Genomic DNA, 16,926 nt, shown 5'->3' with positions numbered 1-16,926 from the left:
CCTTGTGTATGTTTTATTTATTTGTGTGCTGTCACTGTCCATTGCTCGCTGATTGGCCCTTTTGAAACAGAGGTTAATTAGTTCTAAACCATCACAGCAAAGATGGATGTTATAACACGACACAGACTGGATATGGTATGACTGTAGCCTATACGCCATAATTAAACATAGGTAACCAACCACCACCATTTCTGCAAATGGTACAGGCGCCACACCAGACATTTATATAAAAGCCAAAATGGTATTTAGGTTACAAGGGTGACATGATGATATTTTCTTTTTGGTCGTCTTCCTACAGGCTGCCTCCCATTTCTGTTACACACAAGATGGTGGTAGACATTATGGAGGCTCCCGATCCTTTGTTCTTCCCTCTAAACCTCAAAGGCTGTTCCATTATCAGGCACCCTGGCCTCACTGAGGTGAATCTGAGAAAGGCAGGTGTTCAGCTACCACACTGAGGGGAGCCATGTCCAGCTATCTTCCCTGCAGGGCATACTGCACTCCCTGTTTCTAAAAATGTTCTCTCGTGTAATTTCTGGAGTTGAGCAGGGGGTAGAAGGTTCTTTCCCTCCCTCCAGGGAACAGGAGCCTGCCACAGCTCAAGGGATGGGCCTATTATGACTTGTTAAGGGCAGTCTCACTTCTAGCAGTGTCACGTGATGAATATAAAGCTTGCAGAGTTTGAAATAGTCAATTCAAACTCTGAAGATATAAGCCAAATACAGCTACCAGACAACTAATACATTTGGAGGTATTATCACCTTTCACAGAGCTCATTATATTGTCATCAATTGTATGTTTAAAACTTTTTGATTTTGGTTCAAAACCTTGTGAGCTCACATGCGTTCAACTTAATATTTCAGTCAAAGCAAAACCAATGTGGTTTGGGTTCCTCTCCTAAATCAACCTTGGGGCAACTCTCAACTCATTCCAGGTTTGAAAGTCTATCTAAAAAATGCAGTGGTATATTGAAAGCTGGTGAATGGTTTGATTTGGGTTCAGATCACTCCAGTACTGAGGTAGGTGATCTACACTGACAGTGCTGTACTTCCCAGGTGTTCTGTGCCCGACCTCAGTGTCATAAATTGATTGGCTGTGTTCCAGAACCAGAAAGGGAGCTGTGAGCCATACTAAACACAGATAGTACTGCACCTGCTAGCACAGTGATGTCCCAGCCTAAGGGGGTGTACGGGTGGGAGACAATTCCTTAACCTCGCCACACTACTTACAGCAGTGATGAAGTTGTCGTGGTTTTCTCCTAAGGCAGAAATTTGTGGTAGCTTCTAAGACTACGTGCATGTGCTGACTTTTGGCTTGCGTCCCTATGGCATTTCCCCAGTTTTTAATTAAGAAAGGAACAGTAGGTTCAAAGTTACTAAATTTCATTTCAGATCATCACTGTATATACTACAAAACTATTTGCCCTTGAAGCACCATTCATCAAACTCCTGATGTTGTGTTTGACCTCCTTTCCCAAATCAGTCAACCCACCTACTCCAGTAAGCCTTAACAGTCCCTCCGACAGACATTTGAAAGGAGCCTGTGTGAAAACAAGCTGTATCTCATTCACCGAACCTACAGTTGTTACTTCGGGCAGCTTCTCTGTTGTTTCTACAAATGTTGTGATATAGATCTAGTCAAGTTCTTCTGGCCCACATTCCGACAGACAGCAGAAGCTAAGGAACTGTAGGTTTTATCGGCTTTCTTTGTCAGCTGCCACACCGCTCCTGAGAAACAGAAACACAATGGCTGCTAATGCTGATGCTCCACTTATGTGGCACTGCTGCAGCAGGAGAACTACTAGTACCCATGCATAGAATTGGGCTCACATGAAGGGAGATTGTTTTAGAGGGAGAAATTAATGAACATACGGGCTCAAAGAACATTGAGCACCCATAAGCATGCAAACACATACTTGCTAACTTAAACAGAGACATGCTGGGGCCTTCCTCATGTATATACATATCACCCTACTTTGTGTACGCAGTGCACAAACAAGCATGCCCCTGGGAAACGTGGGCCTGATTTGCTCCCCTTGTTCAAACTCAGCAGGCACAGGAAGTTTCAATCAACTGTTCAATAGCAACCTTGAAAATATTGCTCTGGCAAATTACCTTTATCAACCTGTTCCTCTTACGTTGGCCTTACTCCTGGGCAAAGTCCAGAGCTACTTGTTTCAACAAGGCTTTACACACACGAGCTACAATGCACGCAGGTAAGTTGAAAACCAGTCACTTGTTTATAAACATCCCTTTGAAATGACAATTTGTCTTCATTGCTCACAAAAGAACTCTTCCAAATACAGGGCTGCCTGTTGACAAATACTTACACCAATCCTGTTGGTTTTTCTTGGCTTCCTTCCTCTCATCTTTAAAGGGCTGAGCCCTCAATCCAGAAAAGTCCTTAAAGCGTGTACCTAAGGTCATCCCTGGTCAGCAAAGCAACCTCCTTAACTTTAAAGCATGTGCTTAAGTGCTTTGCTGCCGTGAGCTCTGTGTCTAACAAATCAGTGTTTTCAGTGTACACTGCTACTGTGCAGCAAGGCATCTAGGATTTGCCCCTAAAATTAAAGTCTGGAATCTAAATTCTCCAAAGCACAAATTTGTTATAAATCACCACTTTGCCTGAGCCAAGTGCTGTTTAACATTTCAACTGAGAAACACTGGGTAACCTCTCTCCCCATATGAACACTATGAACTCACCGTGAAGTTTCAAAGTGGTTTTCTTTTGCCTTGCTCTCCTGAGCGCAAAAGTGACAGCCAGCTGTTAAATGGGCAAGTCCCCAGAGAACTTTTACACCTTCAGAGTAATTTTAGCAAAAGCAGATAAATGCTACCCAGCTTTCACAGTCTGCTATGCAGAGAACACATGGCCACTTTAATTTAGCATAGCCATGCAATTGTGTGGGTATCAGCTATTCAGTTTGCTCATTTCTGGCCCCCTAAACAGCATGAGGATGATATTTTCCTCAAGTATTTCCATAGACATCATTTGTGTGGCCTCCTTCCAACCAGTGAGCAGCCACCATAGTAAAAGGAGGATTATGCAGCTTATTCCGGTCTTCTCAGAGAGGTACCTTCACAGTACCTCAGAGTATGTCCGTACTGCACTAACTCGCACAACTGGGCCACGTCAGCTCACTTGGGCTATAAAGTTGCAGTGTAGATGTTCAGGTTGTGACTGGACATTGGGCTCTGAGACCCTGAGGAGGGGAGGGCTCTAGCCTGAAGCCAAACATCTATACTGCAATTGTACAGCCCGCAGGCCAGCTGCTTGATTGTAGGGTAGCCATACACTTTGCACCTAGAACAGTGTTCCCGCTATCTCAGAGTGGACATTTCCTTTTGGCCAAAAAGTGAATCGGCCCATAAGTGATCAAATAACCTGAGGAAGGATATGAAAACTGAATGTAAACTTGTGACTGCCAACAAAGAGGAGGATATAACTGTTGTGTGCCATTTTACAGTAGTAAGCATTCTTTCAGTTCCCAAAGACCTACCTAAAATTTTACGACTCATCTGCTGGAAGCTCTATGTTTGATGTAAAATAAAGCAAGGTGCAATAGTATTTTGTCAGTCATTCACTGCCCACCAGAGAACACCTACAATAGGACGACATTTCTTGGACAAAGACCAGGAAGCCTGCACTACTGTAGAAGAATGAGGTACCATCAGTGTGTTGAGTTAAAAACACACAAGAGTTTTTGTTTAGAGACCCTGTAATGGTGACCCATCATGCTAAGGCAGGATGCTAGTTGTATGCTATAATGCTAAATGTCAAAGACTTTGCCTACATAAAATAGTTTTGTGCATCCATTCAGGGCCATTCCCCACCCCCCCACACGCACAAAGTGTGTGTGTGTGTGGGGGGGAGACACACACCACTGTATAAACCCATAATTGGGTCAAACTGTGGCTGTATGAGTTTTAAATTCAATACAGGATTCTTCATTGCCTGTCTTAAAGCTTGTGTTCTCCATTCTTGAAGAGGACTGCATTTGAGCGACAAGCATAGACACTATTTACATTTAATACACACACAGCAAAAGCATTTATAAGGTGCTTTGGGATGAGTGGCATTATTAAGATGTGGGATTTTCATGTTATGAAAAATGGAGCACTGATTACAAAAGTATTTTTTCTAGTATGTATATAAAGAGCATACTCTAAGGACAAAATCAGGAATGTTTGCTAGCCCTTCTTTGTAACAAAGATACAACTATTTAACATACATCAAACACTGTTTATTGCAGACTTTCAGCTGAATCATGTGAAAAAGGCACTATGAAAATTAATGAAACTAGATGATGAAATCTTTCTAAATGACGTGTCAGTCTTTATACATGTGAAACAATAGAACACTTTGTGACAAAAATTGTGTTTCCAAAAATAACATTTGCTGGAAAGTGTCCCCGCCCCCCGGAATTAATAATATTTCAAAAGATTAAATTTATAAATGAACTTTTTTTTTTTTACATACAGAAAACTGGTCATTTAGGATCAACACAAAAAAGAGTCTAGATTACATTTTCCTTTTGACTAGTTAAGTTACCAACAAAAATGCAGGTCTATTAAAAAAAAAAAGATACTGTGAATACCGTTATGGCTATCAAAAGCAGGTCTAACCACCTTTGTAAGCTGACTTGTGTGTTAATGTTTTCTAGTTATTCCTTGCTGTGTAATAGTATGGTTCATAACCAGTGAAACAGAAATAAAATCAAAGTACAGAATATATGCTCTTGCTATCAACAGCTTCTTTAGTAATAAAACGCCTTGCAAGAGGTACAAGAAAAATTCAGCCTATGTTCCAAAGGCTTGAGTTGCTGTTTGCATTCTAAACATTTCATCTTTGATTGCTGGCATCAAGAACTTTCCAATAAATCTGAACATCCTGCTGTCCAGAGCGTGAGACAAAAGGAATGAATCACAGACTACAGCGGCAGAAGGAATTTAAACTCTTATATTACTGAAGGTCCAAGTATGTGTTACTACTGGCTCAACTTCACTGGAATAAATCAAAAGCAGCAATGTGTTTCTGATTATCCACAAAGAGCATGAAATGGTTAATTCCACAAGGCTAAAACTCATGTTTGGATGTAAGGGTTTTCTCGAGTGCCAAGAACGTCCAGCAGTGGGTACTTCTGTCAAGTCCAGTTGCATGGTTTCTTTATGGCAACAAGTTATGTCTACAAAATAATAATAATAAATCAGACATTCCCCTTCATTGCTTCCTAAAACAAAGCTTGATGGAATAATGCCAAGGACAATGGGATTAAAAGGAAAAGACATTCAGTGACTACTTCCCTCATCAAAAGATTCCACTCCTGAATCTGAGGCCGCTGCACTAATTTTTTCTTGTCGTCGTCTCATGATTTCCTGGAGTTCTGAGCTACCATTGTTAGCCTAAAAATGAAAAGAAGAAAACAAATTTAATTTGTGGTTCTAGCAACAGGATGAGGCTTTTCAGCCAAGATTTTAATAAGACAGACAGACGGCTTAACGTTAGGTCTTCAGTCCACATTTAGGCCTAAATGTGGCCTAAAGAGGCCCATTCAGGACAGCACTTAAGTGATGTCCTACATAGTGAGGAACTTAACTATATGCTTAAATGCTTTCCTGAATGAGGGCTGTAGGCTTCTAAATAAGTTCAGCCTGATTTCCAGTACTGCTGAGCATCCTCAGCTCTCTCTGGATGTCAACGAAAGTTATTCAGGACTCGGGGATGAAACCCCGACCTCAATGGGGCCAGGATTTCATCCTTTTAGGAGCTTAAGGCCTCAATCCAGCAACCATCTGCTTAATTTTACATGCACAGTGCCACTGAAGTCAATGGCCATCAACAAGTTTAGGTCTGAAATTAAGATCAAGGTCTCTAACCATCAGAGGAGTGAATTTCAGAAACAGCCTTATAAGGGGAGCAGTGGGGGGCAAAAAACCTAACTGGCTTCAAGCCTGAACTGGATAAGTTTATGGAGAGGATGGTATGATGAGACTGCCTAAAATGGCAGGTAGCCAATCTGCAACATCTAGCAGCAAATATCTCCAACGGCCGGTGATGGGACACTAGATGGGGAGGACTCCGAGTTACTACAGAGAATTCTTTCCCAGGTGTCTGGCTGGTGGGTCTTGCCCACAGGCTCAGGGTCTAACTGATCTCCATATTTGGAGTTGGGAAGGCATTTTCCTCCAGGTCAGATTGGCAGAGACCCTGAGGGCTTTTCGTCTTCCTCTGCAGCCTGGGGCAGGTTTAAACTAGTATAAATGGTGGATTTTTGGTAACTTGATGTTTTTAAACCATGATCTGAGGACTTCAGTATCTCAGCTAGAGGTTATGGGTCTGTTACAGGAGTGGGTGAGTGAGGTTCTCTGGCCTGCAATGTGCAGGAGATCAGATTAGATGATCATAGTGGTCCCTTCAAACCATAAAGTCTATGCATATGTGTAAAGTTGAACACACACAAGTGTCTGCAGGATTGGAACCTAAATATGGATTTAGGAGCCCCACTTTATTTACCCATTTTACCTGCTGTATAAACATTTTAACACATGGATTTAGCACTTATGACAGTGCAGTTTCGACTGATCCATGTCATCTAATCAACCCAAATAATGTTGCCTGAAAAGAAATGTCGGTGAAGTTAAAAAATTATGTTCTTACCATTCTACATTTCTGGAGAAACTAGAGCAAATCTCTGTTTTTCTCTTCTGCGTACAGACCATTTGGTAATTTGAATGAAGTCATTAGTATGCAAGTACACATGCTAATTATATTGGAAACTTCAACACTGTATATTACTTTGAATAAGATTAGTAGATTATACAGTTGGATATCAACCCACTATTTATCTAGCTGTATAACAAAATTACCTTAAGAACTAGTTTCAGAGTAGCAGCCGTGTTAGTATGTTTCGCAAAAAGAAAAAAAGAGTACTTGTGGCATCTTAGAGACTAACAAATTTATTTGAGCATAAGGTTTCGTGAGCTACAGCTCACTTCATCGGATGCATGCAGTGGAAAATACAGTGGGGAGATTTTATATACACAGAGAACATGAAACAATGGGTGTTACTGTACACACTGTAACAAGAGTGATCAGGTAAGGTGAGCTATTACCAGCAGGAAAGCGCGGGGGTGGGAGGGGGCTTTTGTAGTGATAATCAAGGTGGGCCACTTCCAGCAGTTGACAAGAATGTGTGAGGAACAGTGTGTGTGGGGGTGTATGTGAATAAATATGGGGAAATAGTTTTACTTTGTGTAATGACACATCCACTCCCAGTCTTTATTCAAGCCTAAGTTAATTGTATCCAGTTTGCAAATTAATTCCAATTCAGCAGTCTCTCATTGGAGTCTGTTTTTAAAGTTTTTTTGTTGAAGAATTGCCAAGCTCATCCTTCAGGATAGGTTGCAGATCCTCGATGATGCGTTGGAGAGGTTTTAGTTGGGGGCTGAAGGTGATGGCTAGTGGCGTTCTGTTATTTTCTTTGTTGGGCCTGTCCTGTAGTAGGTAACTTCTGGGTACTCTTCTGGCTCTGTCAATCTGTTTCTTCACTTCAGCAGGTGGGTATTATAGTTGTAAGAATGCTTGACTGAGATCTTGTAGGTGTTTGTCTCTGTCTGAGGGGTTGGAGCAAATGTGGTTGTATCGTAGAGCGTGGCTGTAGACATTAGGGGATCGTAATGTAAAGTTGAACACACCCCTACTGTTCCTCACACGTTCTTGTCAACTGCTGGAATCCTAGACCCTAATGCCCCTTCTCTACTTGCGCTACATTGATGACATCTTCATCATCTGGACCCATGGAAAAAAGTCCTTGAGGAATTCCACCATGATTTCAACAATTTCTATCCCACCATCAACCTCAGCCTGGACCAGTCCACACAAGAGATCCACTTCCTGGACACTACGGTGCTAATAAGCGATGGTTACATAAACACCACCCTATACCGGAAACCTACTGACCACTATGCTTACCTACATGCCTCCAGCTTTCATCCAGACCACAACACATGATCCATTGTCTACAGCCAAGCTCTATGATACAACCGCATTTGCTCCAGAAGAGTACAAGAGTACCCAGAAGTTACCTACTACAGGACAGGCCTTGCATCTGATGAAGTGAGCTGTAGCTCACGAAAGCTTATGCTCAAATAAATTTGTTAGTCTCTAAGGTGCCACAAGTCCTCCTTTTCTCCTTAAGAACTAGGAGAATCTTAATCTTCCTCATCACGGATAGGAAGTCTGCATCATATGAGGCTAGCAACAGTTTCCTTATGCAAAGGATAGGTAAACAATTCTTCAATTGGTTCTTAATTACAGCTCTTTACAATTTATGCCAAGTTAGACTGATTACAGGGTATTATCCAATAAACTATTTTGCATGAGCTAACTGCTGGGCAACATGATGTGCAGATTAGAAAAATCAGGCATCATTTTCCATTCGGGGAGGATGGTGGGGTGTCTAATTCTTCTATTTAGGCACACTGACCCCTTGAAGTATTTGTTACCCTGACACTGGGCAGAAAGCCACCAGGGAGCTGTGATCAGCACCTCTTTCTCCACAGTGCTTAAGTTTTGTACGGGCACAGCTGAGAGTTGAACTCAAAGTGATTTGCCTAAAGTCACTCAAGGAGTCTGTAGCAAAGCCACAAACAAAACCCAGATCTCACAACTCCAGGCACTTTGCTTGGGGCAGAGAGCCATTCTTTTTACAGCATGCTGCTCAAGAACAGCAATTATGCTTTCCATTCTTTAGATTTTTTTTATTTAAAAACAAATAGGAAAAAAATTGATTCAATGTAACAAATTTTGTAAGAAACCATTTATTTCCCCCGAGGGAGAAAATAATCCAAGACACCTTCTTCTCCTCGATTTTCACTCTCTTTAGACCATGTTTATGTGGTGGCCACAGAAAGCCTTAACATTTGTTGCTTTCTCTTCCACGTTTGAATTCCGGTTTAATTCAAAAGAGAGAATGAAGGATTTTCAGCTCACTCAGCAGTGGAGGACTGATCAAAAAAAGCTCAGCAGAAGATAAAGCAAGACAGACATTTAAATTGTTGCACTTAGCATATTATTTTTCCTGCGGGTACAACTACTGAATTACAGTAGCCTAAGTTTAAGGCATTAGTTCACTGCTTAACTGAAGAATTAGTCATTATGCAGAGGTGGATTAAGGCTGCTTCCCTGGATCTGGGGCACAGATTTGGGAGCGCCCCTGCATCACAGAAAGGACACAGATCAAGGAGCAAGCTTAGGACAAGCATGGAGAGGAATTTGTTTGGGTGGATCCAGACTTAGTCCAGCATGGGATGTTATTTGTACCTGCACTGACTTAAGAGTCAGTCAATTCCTCTGATACACAGGTCACAAGTATTAGACACAGGATGCAAAATCTAGAGTACATGGAATCTAATCATCTGTTCTATATATTAGCTAGATCCGTATGGGTAAACTCATAACCCAATGGCTAGTCAGACATTTATAAAAAAGAGTTAATTGTGCTTAGATAATCTGTATGTCATGGGTTACACTGGTTTAACAATTTTACATGGCTCTATGAACTATTATTTGAATTGCTTCCAGTTTGAGTGATAACATTTATTATCTTTTAAGAACAAAACAGCTCATTTTTGTTAGCTGTGTACAGATAATGTTTCAGAAATGGCCACTGCCATTCAACTGCAAACAGACTTGCTTTCTGCAATTTACGTAAGAACATGCTCTTGGAGGCAGGACAGACAAGCACAGAAAAAAAACATGCTCCTTCAGTGTGTTCAAATGTTCCCAGTAAGACATCAGTAGAGGGGTTAAAGCATCACATCGTCCCAAAAAAAAAAAAAAAAAAAAAAAAGATTACTTTTAATTTAATAAGTTAAAAGTCAAATGATAAAGTGGAGACTGAATTTTAATTAAGACTTACAGAAACCAACAAAAAAGATCAACCTCCTTGTTAAACTTCCAATACCTGCATATTAACATTTGCAGATAATCTTAATAGACAAGCCTTGACCACTCAAATTCCCGCAGAATGAAGAAACAACCGAAACCAAAGCCAAGCAAAAAAAGCCCAAAACACAGAGGGAGAATGAGACTTCTACTAACCTGATACATGTTCAATTTTCAAATTAACTTCCATTGAACACAAGAATATTTTCCTAGCTGTTTGCAACAATAAAGACGACATCTGCTTATAGTGCATGTCCACAGTTAATTTAATACCCTATAGGACACCACCATGCCCTTTGACAGTATAACTATTAACAGGGGGATTCCTTTCACAATCAGTGTTTAAGTCTCCTGTTTCCTTGACTGCCTCCATCAAACTAGTATTGTACCCACTTTGTAACAACTGTGAGGTGTGTGGATGTCTACAGGTGTGTTATTCATATGCCAAGTGTCTGAATCATCTTGTGTAATAAACATGATATTTTAAAGCTGGGTACGTTTCCTTAGAGGATGATTTCCAAAACATATTGACATTAAAAAAGGCATAGTAAAAGTAAATGTGGGTATAATTCATTTTAAGTAACTTATTCCCTCCCATATACATCCAAGTGGTTCAGACTGGGGGATTTGTTATTTTCTAATAAAAGTATAGAAGCTATAGGCAAAGTAAGTAAAACACAAAAATATAATACATGTAATGAGCAAGGCATTCTGCCAGTATAGTCATTCTGGCTGTGGTCATTTTCAAGTGCTGGATTGAGGGTGAAAGACTAAAATTACATAGAGTAGCACAGTGCCTACTTGCCAATACTGCCCAGCTAATTTGCCTCAATCCTGAACTGGACAGTTCACCGCTTTCAGGTTTATATTTGGTCTCCACAGCTCATTCTGTTGTTTGCTTCTCTGCTGAGACTGCCTCCCACAGTGCCAGCATTGGTAGTGGCATGCATGGCTCTGGTGATTGGTAAAGGAACATTTCACCTCAAGTTTACCAGTTCAAACAAGATGACCAAGATAGAGATTGGAAGTCATTACTATCCGATGGATGTTTGGTTTCCTATGCCAAATGAGCTGGTGGTATCAATCCAATCCAAGAGAAACAGGTGTCACCGGACTTGATTTTCTAAAGTGCTGAGCACCCACAACTCTAACAGATAGGAATGCTTAGCACATCCGAAAACAGAGACGCAGCACACAGGACTGGTAATGACCTGCTGGGTGATCGAATCCAGTCCCCTGCTACTGTAGGCAACCCCATCATGTAAACCTGCTCATAAATTTATCAAGCTCCATCTTAAAACTAGTTAGGTTGTTTGCCCCCTTTACTCCTATTGGAAGGCTGTTCCAGAACTTCACTCCTCTAGTGGTAAGAAACCTTCTTCTAATTTCCCATCTAAATTTATTCATGGGGTCTTCTATCACAAAAAGCTGTGGTAGATGTCAAGCTTTATAAAGTTACAAATCATGGGGGAGTAAGGGAGGGGAGGGGATGTGTATAAACACACACAAATGTCAATCAATAATTACTTATGATTCTCCACAGTGATCTGATAGCCCTTATTCACCACCATTACCACGTTTCTTAATCTTCAACTGATCCCTTCTAAGAAGGAATACATTCTTGATTATCTATGCAAAATGGCTGGCTATAAGCACACATTACCATTACTACAAAATGCACCAAGTCTGTCTGTCCTTCCAAACACTGACCCACTAGTGGGTGGAATGTAATGGTGGGGAGAGTGCAGAAAGGGAGAATTTCAGTCTGTAATGGCTCCAGCCTGCTAGAGCAGTGGCTCTCAACCTTTCCAGACTACTGTACCCCATTCAGGAGTCTGATTGGTCTTGCATAGTCTCAAGTTTCACCTCACTTAAAAACTACTTGCCAACAAAATCAGACATAAAAATACCAAGTGTCACAGCACACTATTACTGAAACATTGCTTATTTTCTCATTTTTGCCATATAATTATAAAATAAATTAATTGGAGTATAAATATTGTACTTACATTTCAGTGTATAGTATATAGAGCAGTATAACCAAGTTATTGTATGAAATTTTAGTTCGTACTGACTTTGCTAGTGCTTTTAATGTAGCCTGTTGTAAAACAAGGCAAATATCTAGATGGGTTGATGTATCACTCAGAAGACCTCTGTGTACCCATAGGTGTACACATATCTCTGGTTGAGAACCACTGTACTAGAGGATGGGGAGAAAAGGAAGAGGAAGGTAGCAGAGAACAGGAGAGAAGGACAAAATGAGGAGGAATCACCTCTGATTTTACAGTCAGAAGAATACAGGAATTGCCATATTGGATCAGACCAGTGGACCATCTAACCTCTGATAATGGTCAGCATCCAAATGCCCCAGAGGAAGGCATAAGAACTCTAACAGTAGGTGTAGGATAATCTGACCCCTGAAAATCTCATCCTAACTGCTAATGATTAGAGACTGGAAACCCTACCAACCTAAGAATTTTTCATGGTTACCAGCTAGTATGCACCATTTTGAGAAGAGGGGTTAGACATACCTCTAATGCAGCTTTCTGTACAGTAATTTGGCTGTAGACTCTAGACCCTTCAGGACAAACAGTCTTTAATTCATCCTTATTGAGAGAGAAAAGCTGAGCCCCCGTCAGCACTCCAAGGCTATTGACAGTCCTAAAAAAGGCAGAGCAGAGAGTGAACATCATAAGATTTTATAGTTCTGTGAGAAGCAAAATAAAAATAAATAAAAATCCACCACTTGGGAGAGAAACATGAGCCATTTTCTCCCCAAATGATCCCAAATAGGATTATTAAATTAAGACAAAAGCTTTACATGCTGAAGTACTCAACATTAGTACCTAAAAACTGGTCAAATCCACTTATATTTTCCTTGACTTTGCAAGGGGCTGAGTGTCCTTACCACCCATTAAAGTGGAACCCTATAGTAAAAAATCAGCGCCTTGCAGTGCTCGGCCCATTTTGGGTGAAATTAGTTTCTAATTTTGAAGATGAGATTTACAGGTTACTAGGATGGAAGTCAGTCACCAACAGCAGGGTGCAATCTGATCTCCTTTTGTTAGAATCAGCGTAAAAGTGGACAACATTTTCAAGAGTGACTTGTGGTTCTGCGTGCCTCAATATTTTGGGGGCTTAATTTAAGACCTCTTATTAAAAGGGGAATGGATTTTCAGAGGGCGAGTGCTCAGCACTTTCTGAAAACCAGACTGCTGGAAAACACCACAAGTTAGGCAGTCAAAATCCTAGTCTCTTTTGAAAAATTGTAGTTGATTTCCTCTTTATATTCTGAAATAAGTGTTTCCCCAAGTTCATCCTCAGACTTACACTGGGCTGAATCCTTTTGACTCCAACCACATTTTCACATCCTCAGCAGAGGAATCATAAGTGATATTAACAACTGGTACGTTTGGTCGTGGCACATGGAACTTTTTCTGGGCAGCACTCCGGCCAATGGTAAGCCTGTGAATAAGCTCATCCTGTACCTCCTCCATCTGAGATTTCCTACCTAAAAAGAGAGACAAAAAAGATGAACACAACAGGGAATCTATTTTTAAGGCTTTTTAAAGATGCTTTTGGGAAAAAAGCATGTTTGTTCTTAGTACCACCACGCTCCATTTTTAAAACAAAAAAAGCATTCACTAGAGAGGGTCAAAAATACTTTTTTCTACTCCATGGAAAATTTTGACAAAAATGAAAAAAAAATCACTTCTGTTTAATTTTCCACAGAATAGTTTTTTTCTGCAAAAATTTCAGCCAAAAACCTAAAAGAGGGCCGGGGGGAGAGACCTTGCTGCTGCAGGGGAGATGTAAGAGCCCAGGCTGTAAATGAGAAGGGGCACGAACCTGCAGTAGCTGAACAATTACTATAAGGCACTATGGCAACAATTCCAAATCAACATACTTTGGTTTGGGGCCATTTAATTTTCTGACAAAACATTGACATTTGCTGTGTGAAACAGACATTTGGGGGGGGGGGGGGGGGCGACGACAATTTTTCTGTTGAAACACAGTTCAGACGGAAAAGTTTTGACCATCCCTAGGGTTTACTGCATTCCTTCTGCAAGTGACTGTCACTATTTGAATCCACTTTCCCAATGCGTGTTTTGGAGAAGAGGTAGATACAAACTATAAGACAGAGCAAAATAGTGGTTTGTTTCTGTTTATTTTAAATGGTATCACTGCTGAAATTTTTAGGGGTATTTAGTGAATCTTACTGAGATACTGGTGCTTAGGGTCATTGGAAATTAGCATGAAATTTACCAAATTCTCTAGCATTTCCACCCAACAAAATTTTGCTTCTCTGAAGCTTCCAGCATTGGCCTCAAGCGTACAGCTAGCTGAACCAGATGTGCACTGGGTCAATTCTGTAACGGAAATTTGTACATCTCTGGAAGGCTATATGCTTCGGCTGGGAACACTAACTCAGAACACAGCCTCAGAGGAAGGAAGTATTGCAATTATTCTCTAAGGACTGAAGACCTGCCTCATGCTTATGAGCCAGCATCTCTGTTGCCCTTTAAGTGACAAATCACTTATTCCGATAGATGCAGAAACTGACAAACTGTCCCCAAAATGAAACTGTAGATCTAGTTCATAGTATAGGTGCAATATTACCTTGTGGCAATAATGACAGCTAATGCAGAGAAAGGCTTAACTCTGAGGTATTTTCATTGCTGAAGTAATATTTCTGCAGGACACTGTATCCACATCCTTTTGGCCCCATTAGTTAATGGCTAAATTAGTTCTTAGAGCTTCTCTTTAAATAGTCAGTCTCTTCCAGAAGGAAAGGACATAATGGGCCACAGTGAAGTTAAGTTCAAAGTGCACTACAGTTTGTCTCAACAGGTCAAGCGAAAGATGCCTTATTGATTTAGCTCTGCAGACTCAGAAATGTGTTTATTCAGAACATGGAAGGGAGAGCTATCTCAGAGAACTAAACATGGGCATTAATTAGTACAACTTTACCAGAAATGTTGCTAGGATTTTTTGCCATGCCAGAGAGGAAAAAAAGGGAAGAGCTGTCAACCCACAAACAGCCAAATCACTCAAGATCTTATTTCAATACCATCTTTTCAGCTTGTAACAGTTACTTGTAAACTAGAGACAACATAGGTGAAGTTGTATCTTTTATTGGGCCAACTTCTGCTGGCGGAAGATACAAGCTTTCAAACTACCCCGAGCTCTTCTTCAGTTCTGGGGAAAGAAATCAGAGTGTCTGATTTCTAAACTACGCTATTAAAGTGCTGGTTTTAGGCATATGTAAAACTGCTAAATTATTGGAATTATGTTACTATAAAAACCCTTCTGATTCGAGGGGTACACAGTAAGGGACACAGCAGTAGTCATTAGAAATGCCATTGAAGACATTGTTTTGGGCAGAACTTGAGAGAACATCCATGCAAGTGGATGCAGCATCATGTTCTAGATAAAGTGCTGTGTGAACTGTTCCCTGGTCCTAATCTCCTGACATACGGGTTTGAATGGTTGGTAGAGATACTGAAGTTCACTTATGGGCCTGTCTATGCTACAATTTCAACCATGTTCAAGGGACTCAGTTACAGGCTTGTCTTCAGTTAGATTATGGATCCTACTTTGTAATGCAAACTTTCAAAACCTCAAACTTGCCAAGGCCTTGGCAGATCTTTCTGGGGCCTTAGCCTGAGACATGGTTAGACCCTGGGTAACATTTTCAAAAGCACATAAGTGACTGAGGCATCTAAGTCCCATTTTTAAAACTGAGCTAGCTTAAATCCTATAGATTCATTGAGGTTCAGCCTCTTACATGTGATGCCTAAGACACTTCTGAAAAATGTTCCCTTCTTGATAATTTTAGGTCTTCTCTTCAAAACAGACCCAGTGTTGTAACTAGTATAACAGAAGTACCCTTACAGAAGAAGTCCTAACTGAGAGGGAAAGAGGTCTTGGAAATGTCATCGGTAAATGTACATCTTTGGTGAGTTTTGTGGTTGCCAACCTCTTTCCTTCTCTCTTTCTTGATTACCAGGGAGCTCTTATTAAAGAGCTGCCATAATTTCAGGCCATGTACTCTCAGTCAAGCCAGGAAAGTATAAGAAATTAATGCCTTGCTTCTTGTTCTTCAGTTTTAGCCTCTGCCCCCTGTCACAGAGCCCCAAGTGCTTGCTAAATGCTGAAAACAAGGACAGCAGCAAGCATGTGCATTAAAGGAAAGGGTAACTTTTCCCAGAATACTAGCATGGCACGCCGCATGCTGAAATCCACTGCTGTATATCTGAACACAAACATACATCAAGACTGATACTAAATTATTATTTCAAATATATCACAATCACTTTTATAATGTTTTCTATTCAAAAAGGACTCCAAAGGCTTTCCCAAAATAACACATAAGGATCACATTTTTCTACCGCTAATATACAGCTACCTCTGGGGTTGGAGATAATAGTTGTTGTACAGTTCAGGTCAGGATATGAAGAACAACATATTCAATTGAAATGAAAGAACATACATGTAGGCATAATATAATTAACTGAATTGAAATTTGGCTGTGACAGCAAGGTTAGACACAGGAAGGATGGTGGTGCAGTTGTTAGGATGCTAATCTGGAATTTAGGAAAGCCTAGTTCAGTTCCTGTTTCTGCCACAGACTTCTGGTGTGACCATGGGCAAATTAGTCTTGCTGTCCCTGAGTTCCCCATCTGTAAAATGGGTGATAACAGCACATCCCTACCTCACAGGGGTGTTGTGAGGACAAATACACTAAGGATTGTGAGACATTCTGATATTACGGAAATGGGCATCATATAAGTATTGATGTTACGTCTACACTTACGGCAGCGTGTACAGAACAGACACAGCACACCCAGCTAGCCTGGGTATAAACAGCAGTGTAGATGGTGAGACATGACTTAGGCGAGGAGCATGATCTACATGGCTCTCTCCACACCCGAGCAGTGCTTCTCACATCTGGGCTGCTATTTTTAGTATCCCACTGCC

At 40.8% G+C, this 16,926-nt stretch overlaps 1 protein-coding gene across 11 annotated transcripts in view; it reads right to left on the bottom strand.

The window, feature by feature from the left end:
- Positions 1-4,221: 4,221 nt before the first annotated feature.
- The window catches only part of EPS8 (EGFR pathway substrate 8, signaling adaptor), a 219,117-nt gene continuing 206,412 nt past the window's right edge, over positions 4,222-16,926 (bottom strand). For all 11 annotated transcript variants that reach the window (XM_073319206.2, XM_073319138.2, XM_073319198.2 and 8 more), the window contains 3 exons: positions 13,276-13,456; positions 12,477-12,606; positions 4,222-5,402 (listed from right to left, as the gene is read on the bottom strand). In XM_073319206.2, the coding sequence (XP_073175307.1) occupies positions 5,289-5,402; positions 12,477-12,606; positions 13,276-13,456 (425 nt within the window). In that variant the 3' untranslated portion in view covers positions 4,222-5,288. The remainder of the gene's footprint in view (positions 5,403-12,476; positions 12,607-13,275; positions 13,457-16,926) is intronic.

Source organism: Lepidochelys kempii, chromosome 1 (assembly GCF_965140285.1).
Source record: "Lepidochelys kempii isolate rLepKem1 chromosome 1, rLepKem1.hap1, whole genome shotgun sequence".
Taxonomy (NCBI): Eukaryota; Metazoa; Chordata; order Testudines; family Cheloniidae; genus Lepidochelys; species Lepidochelys kempii.
This window is presented reverse-complemented; position numbering and strand designations above follow the sequence as displayed.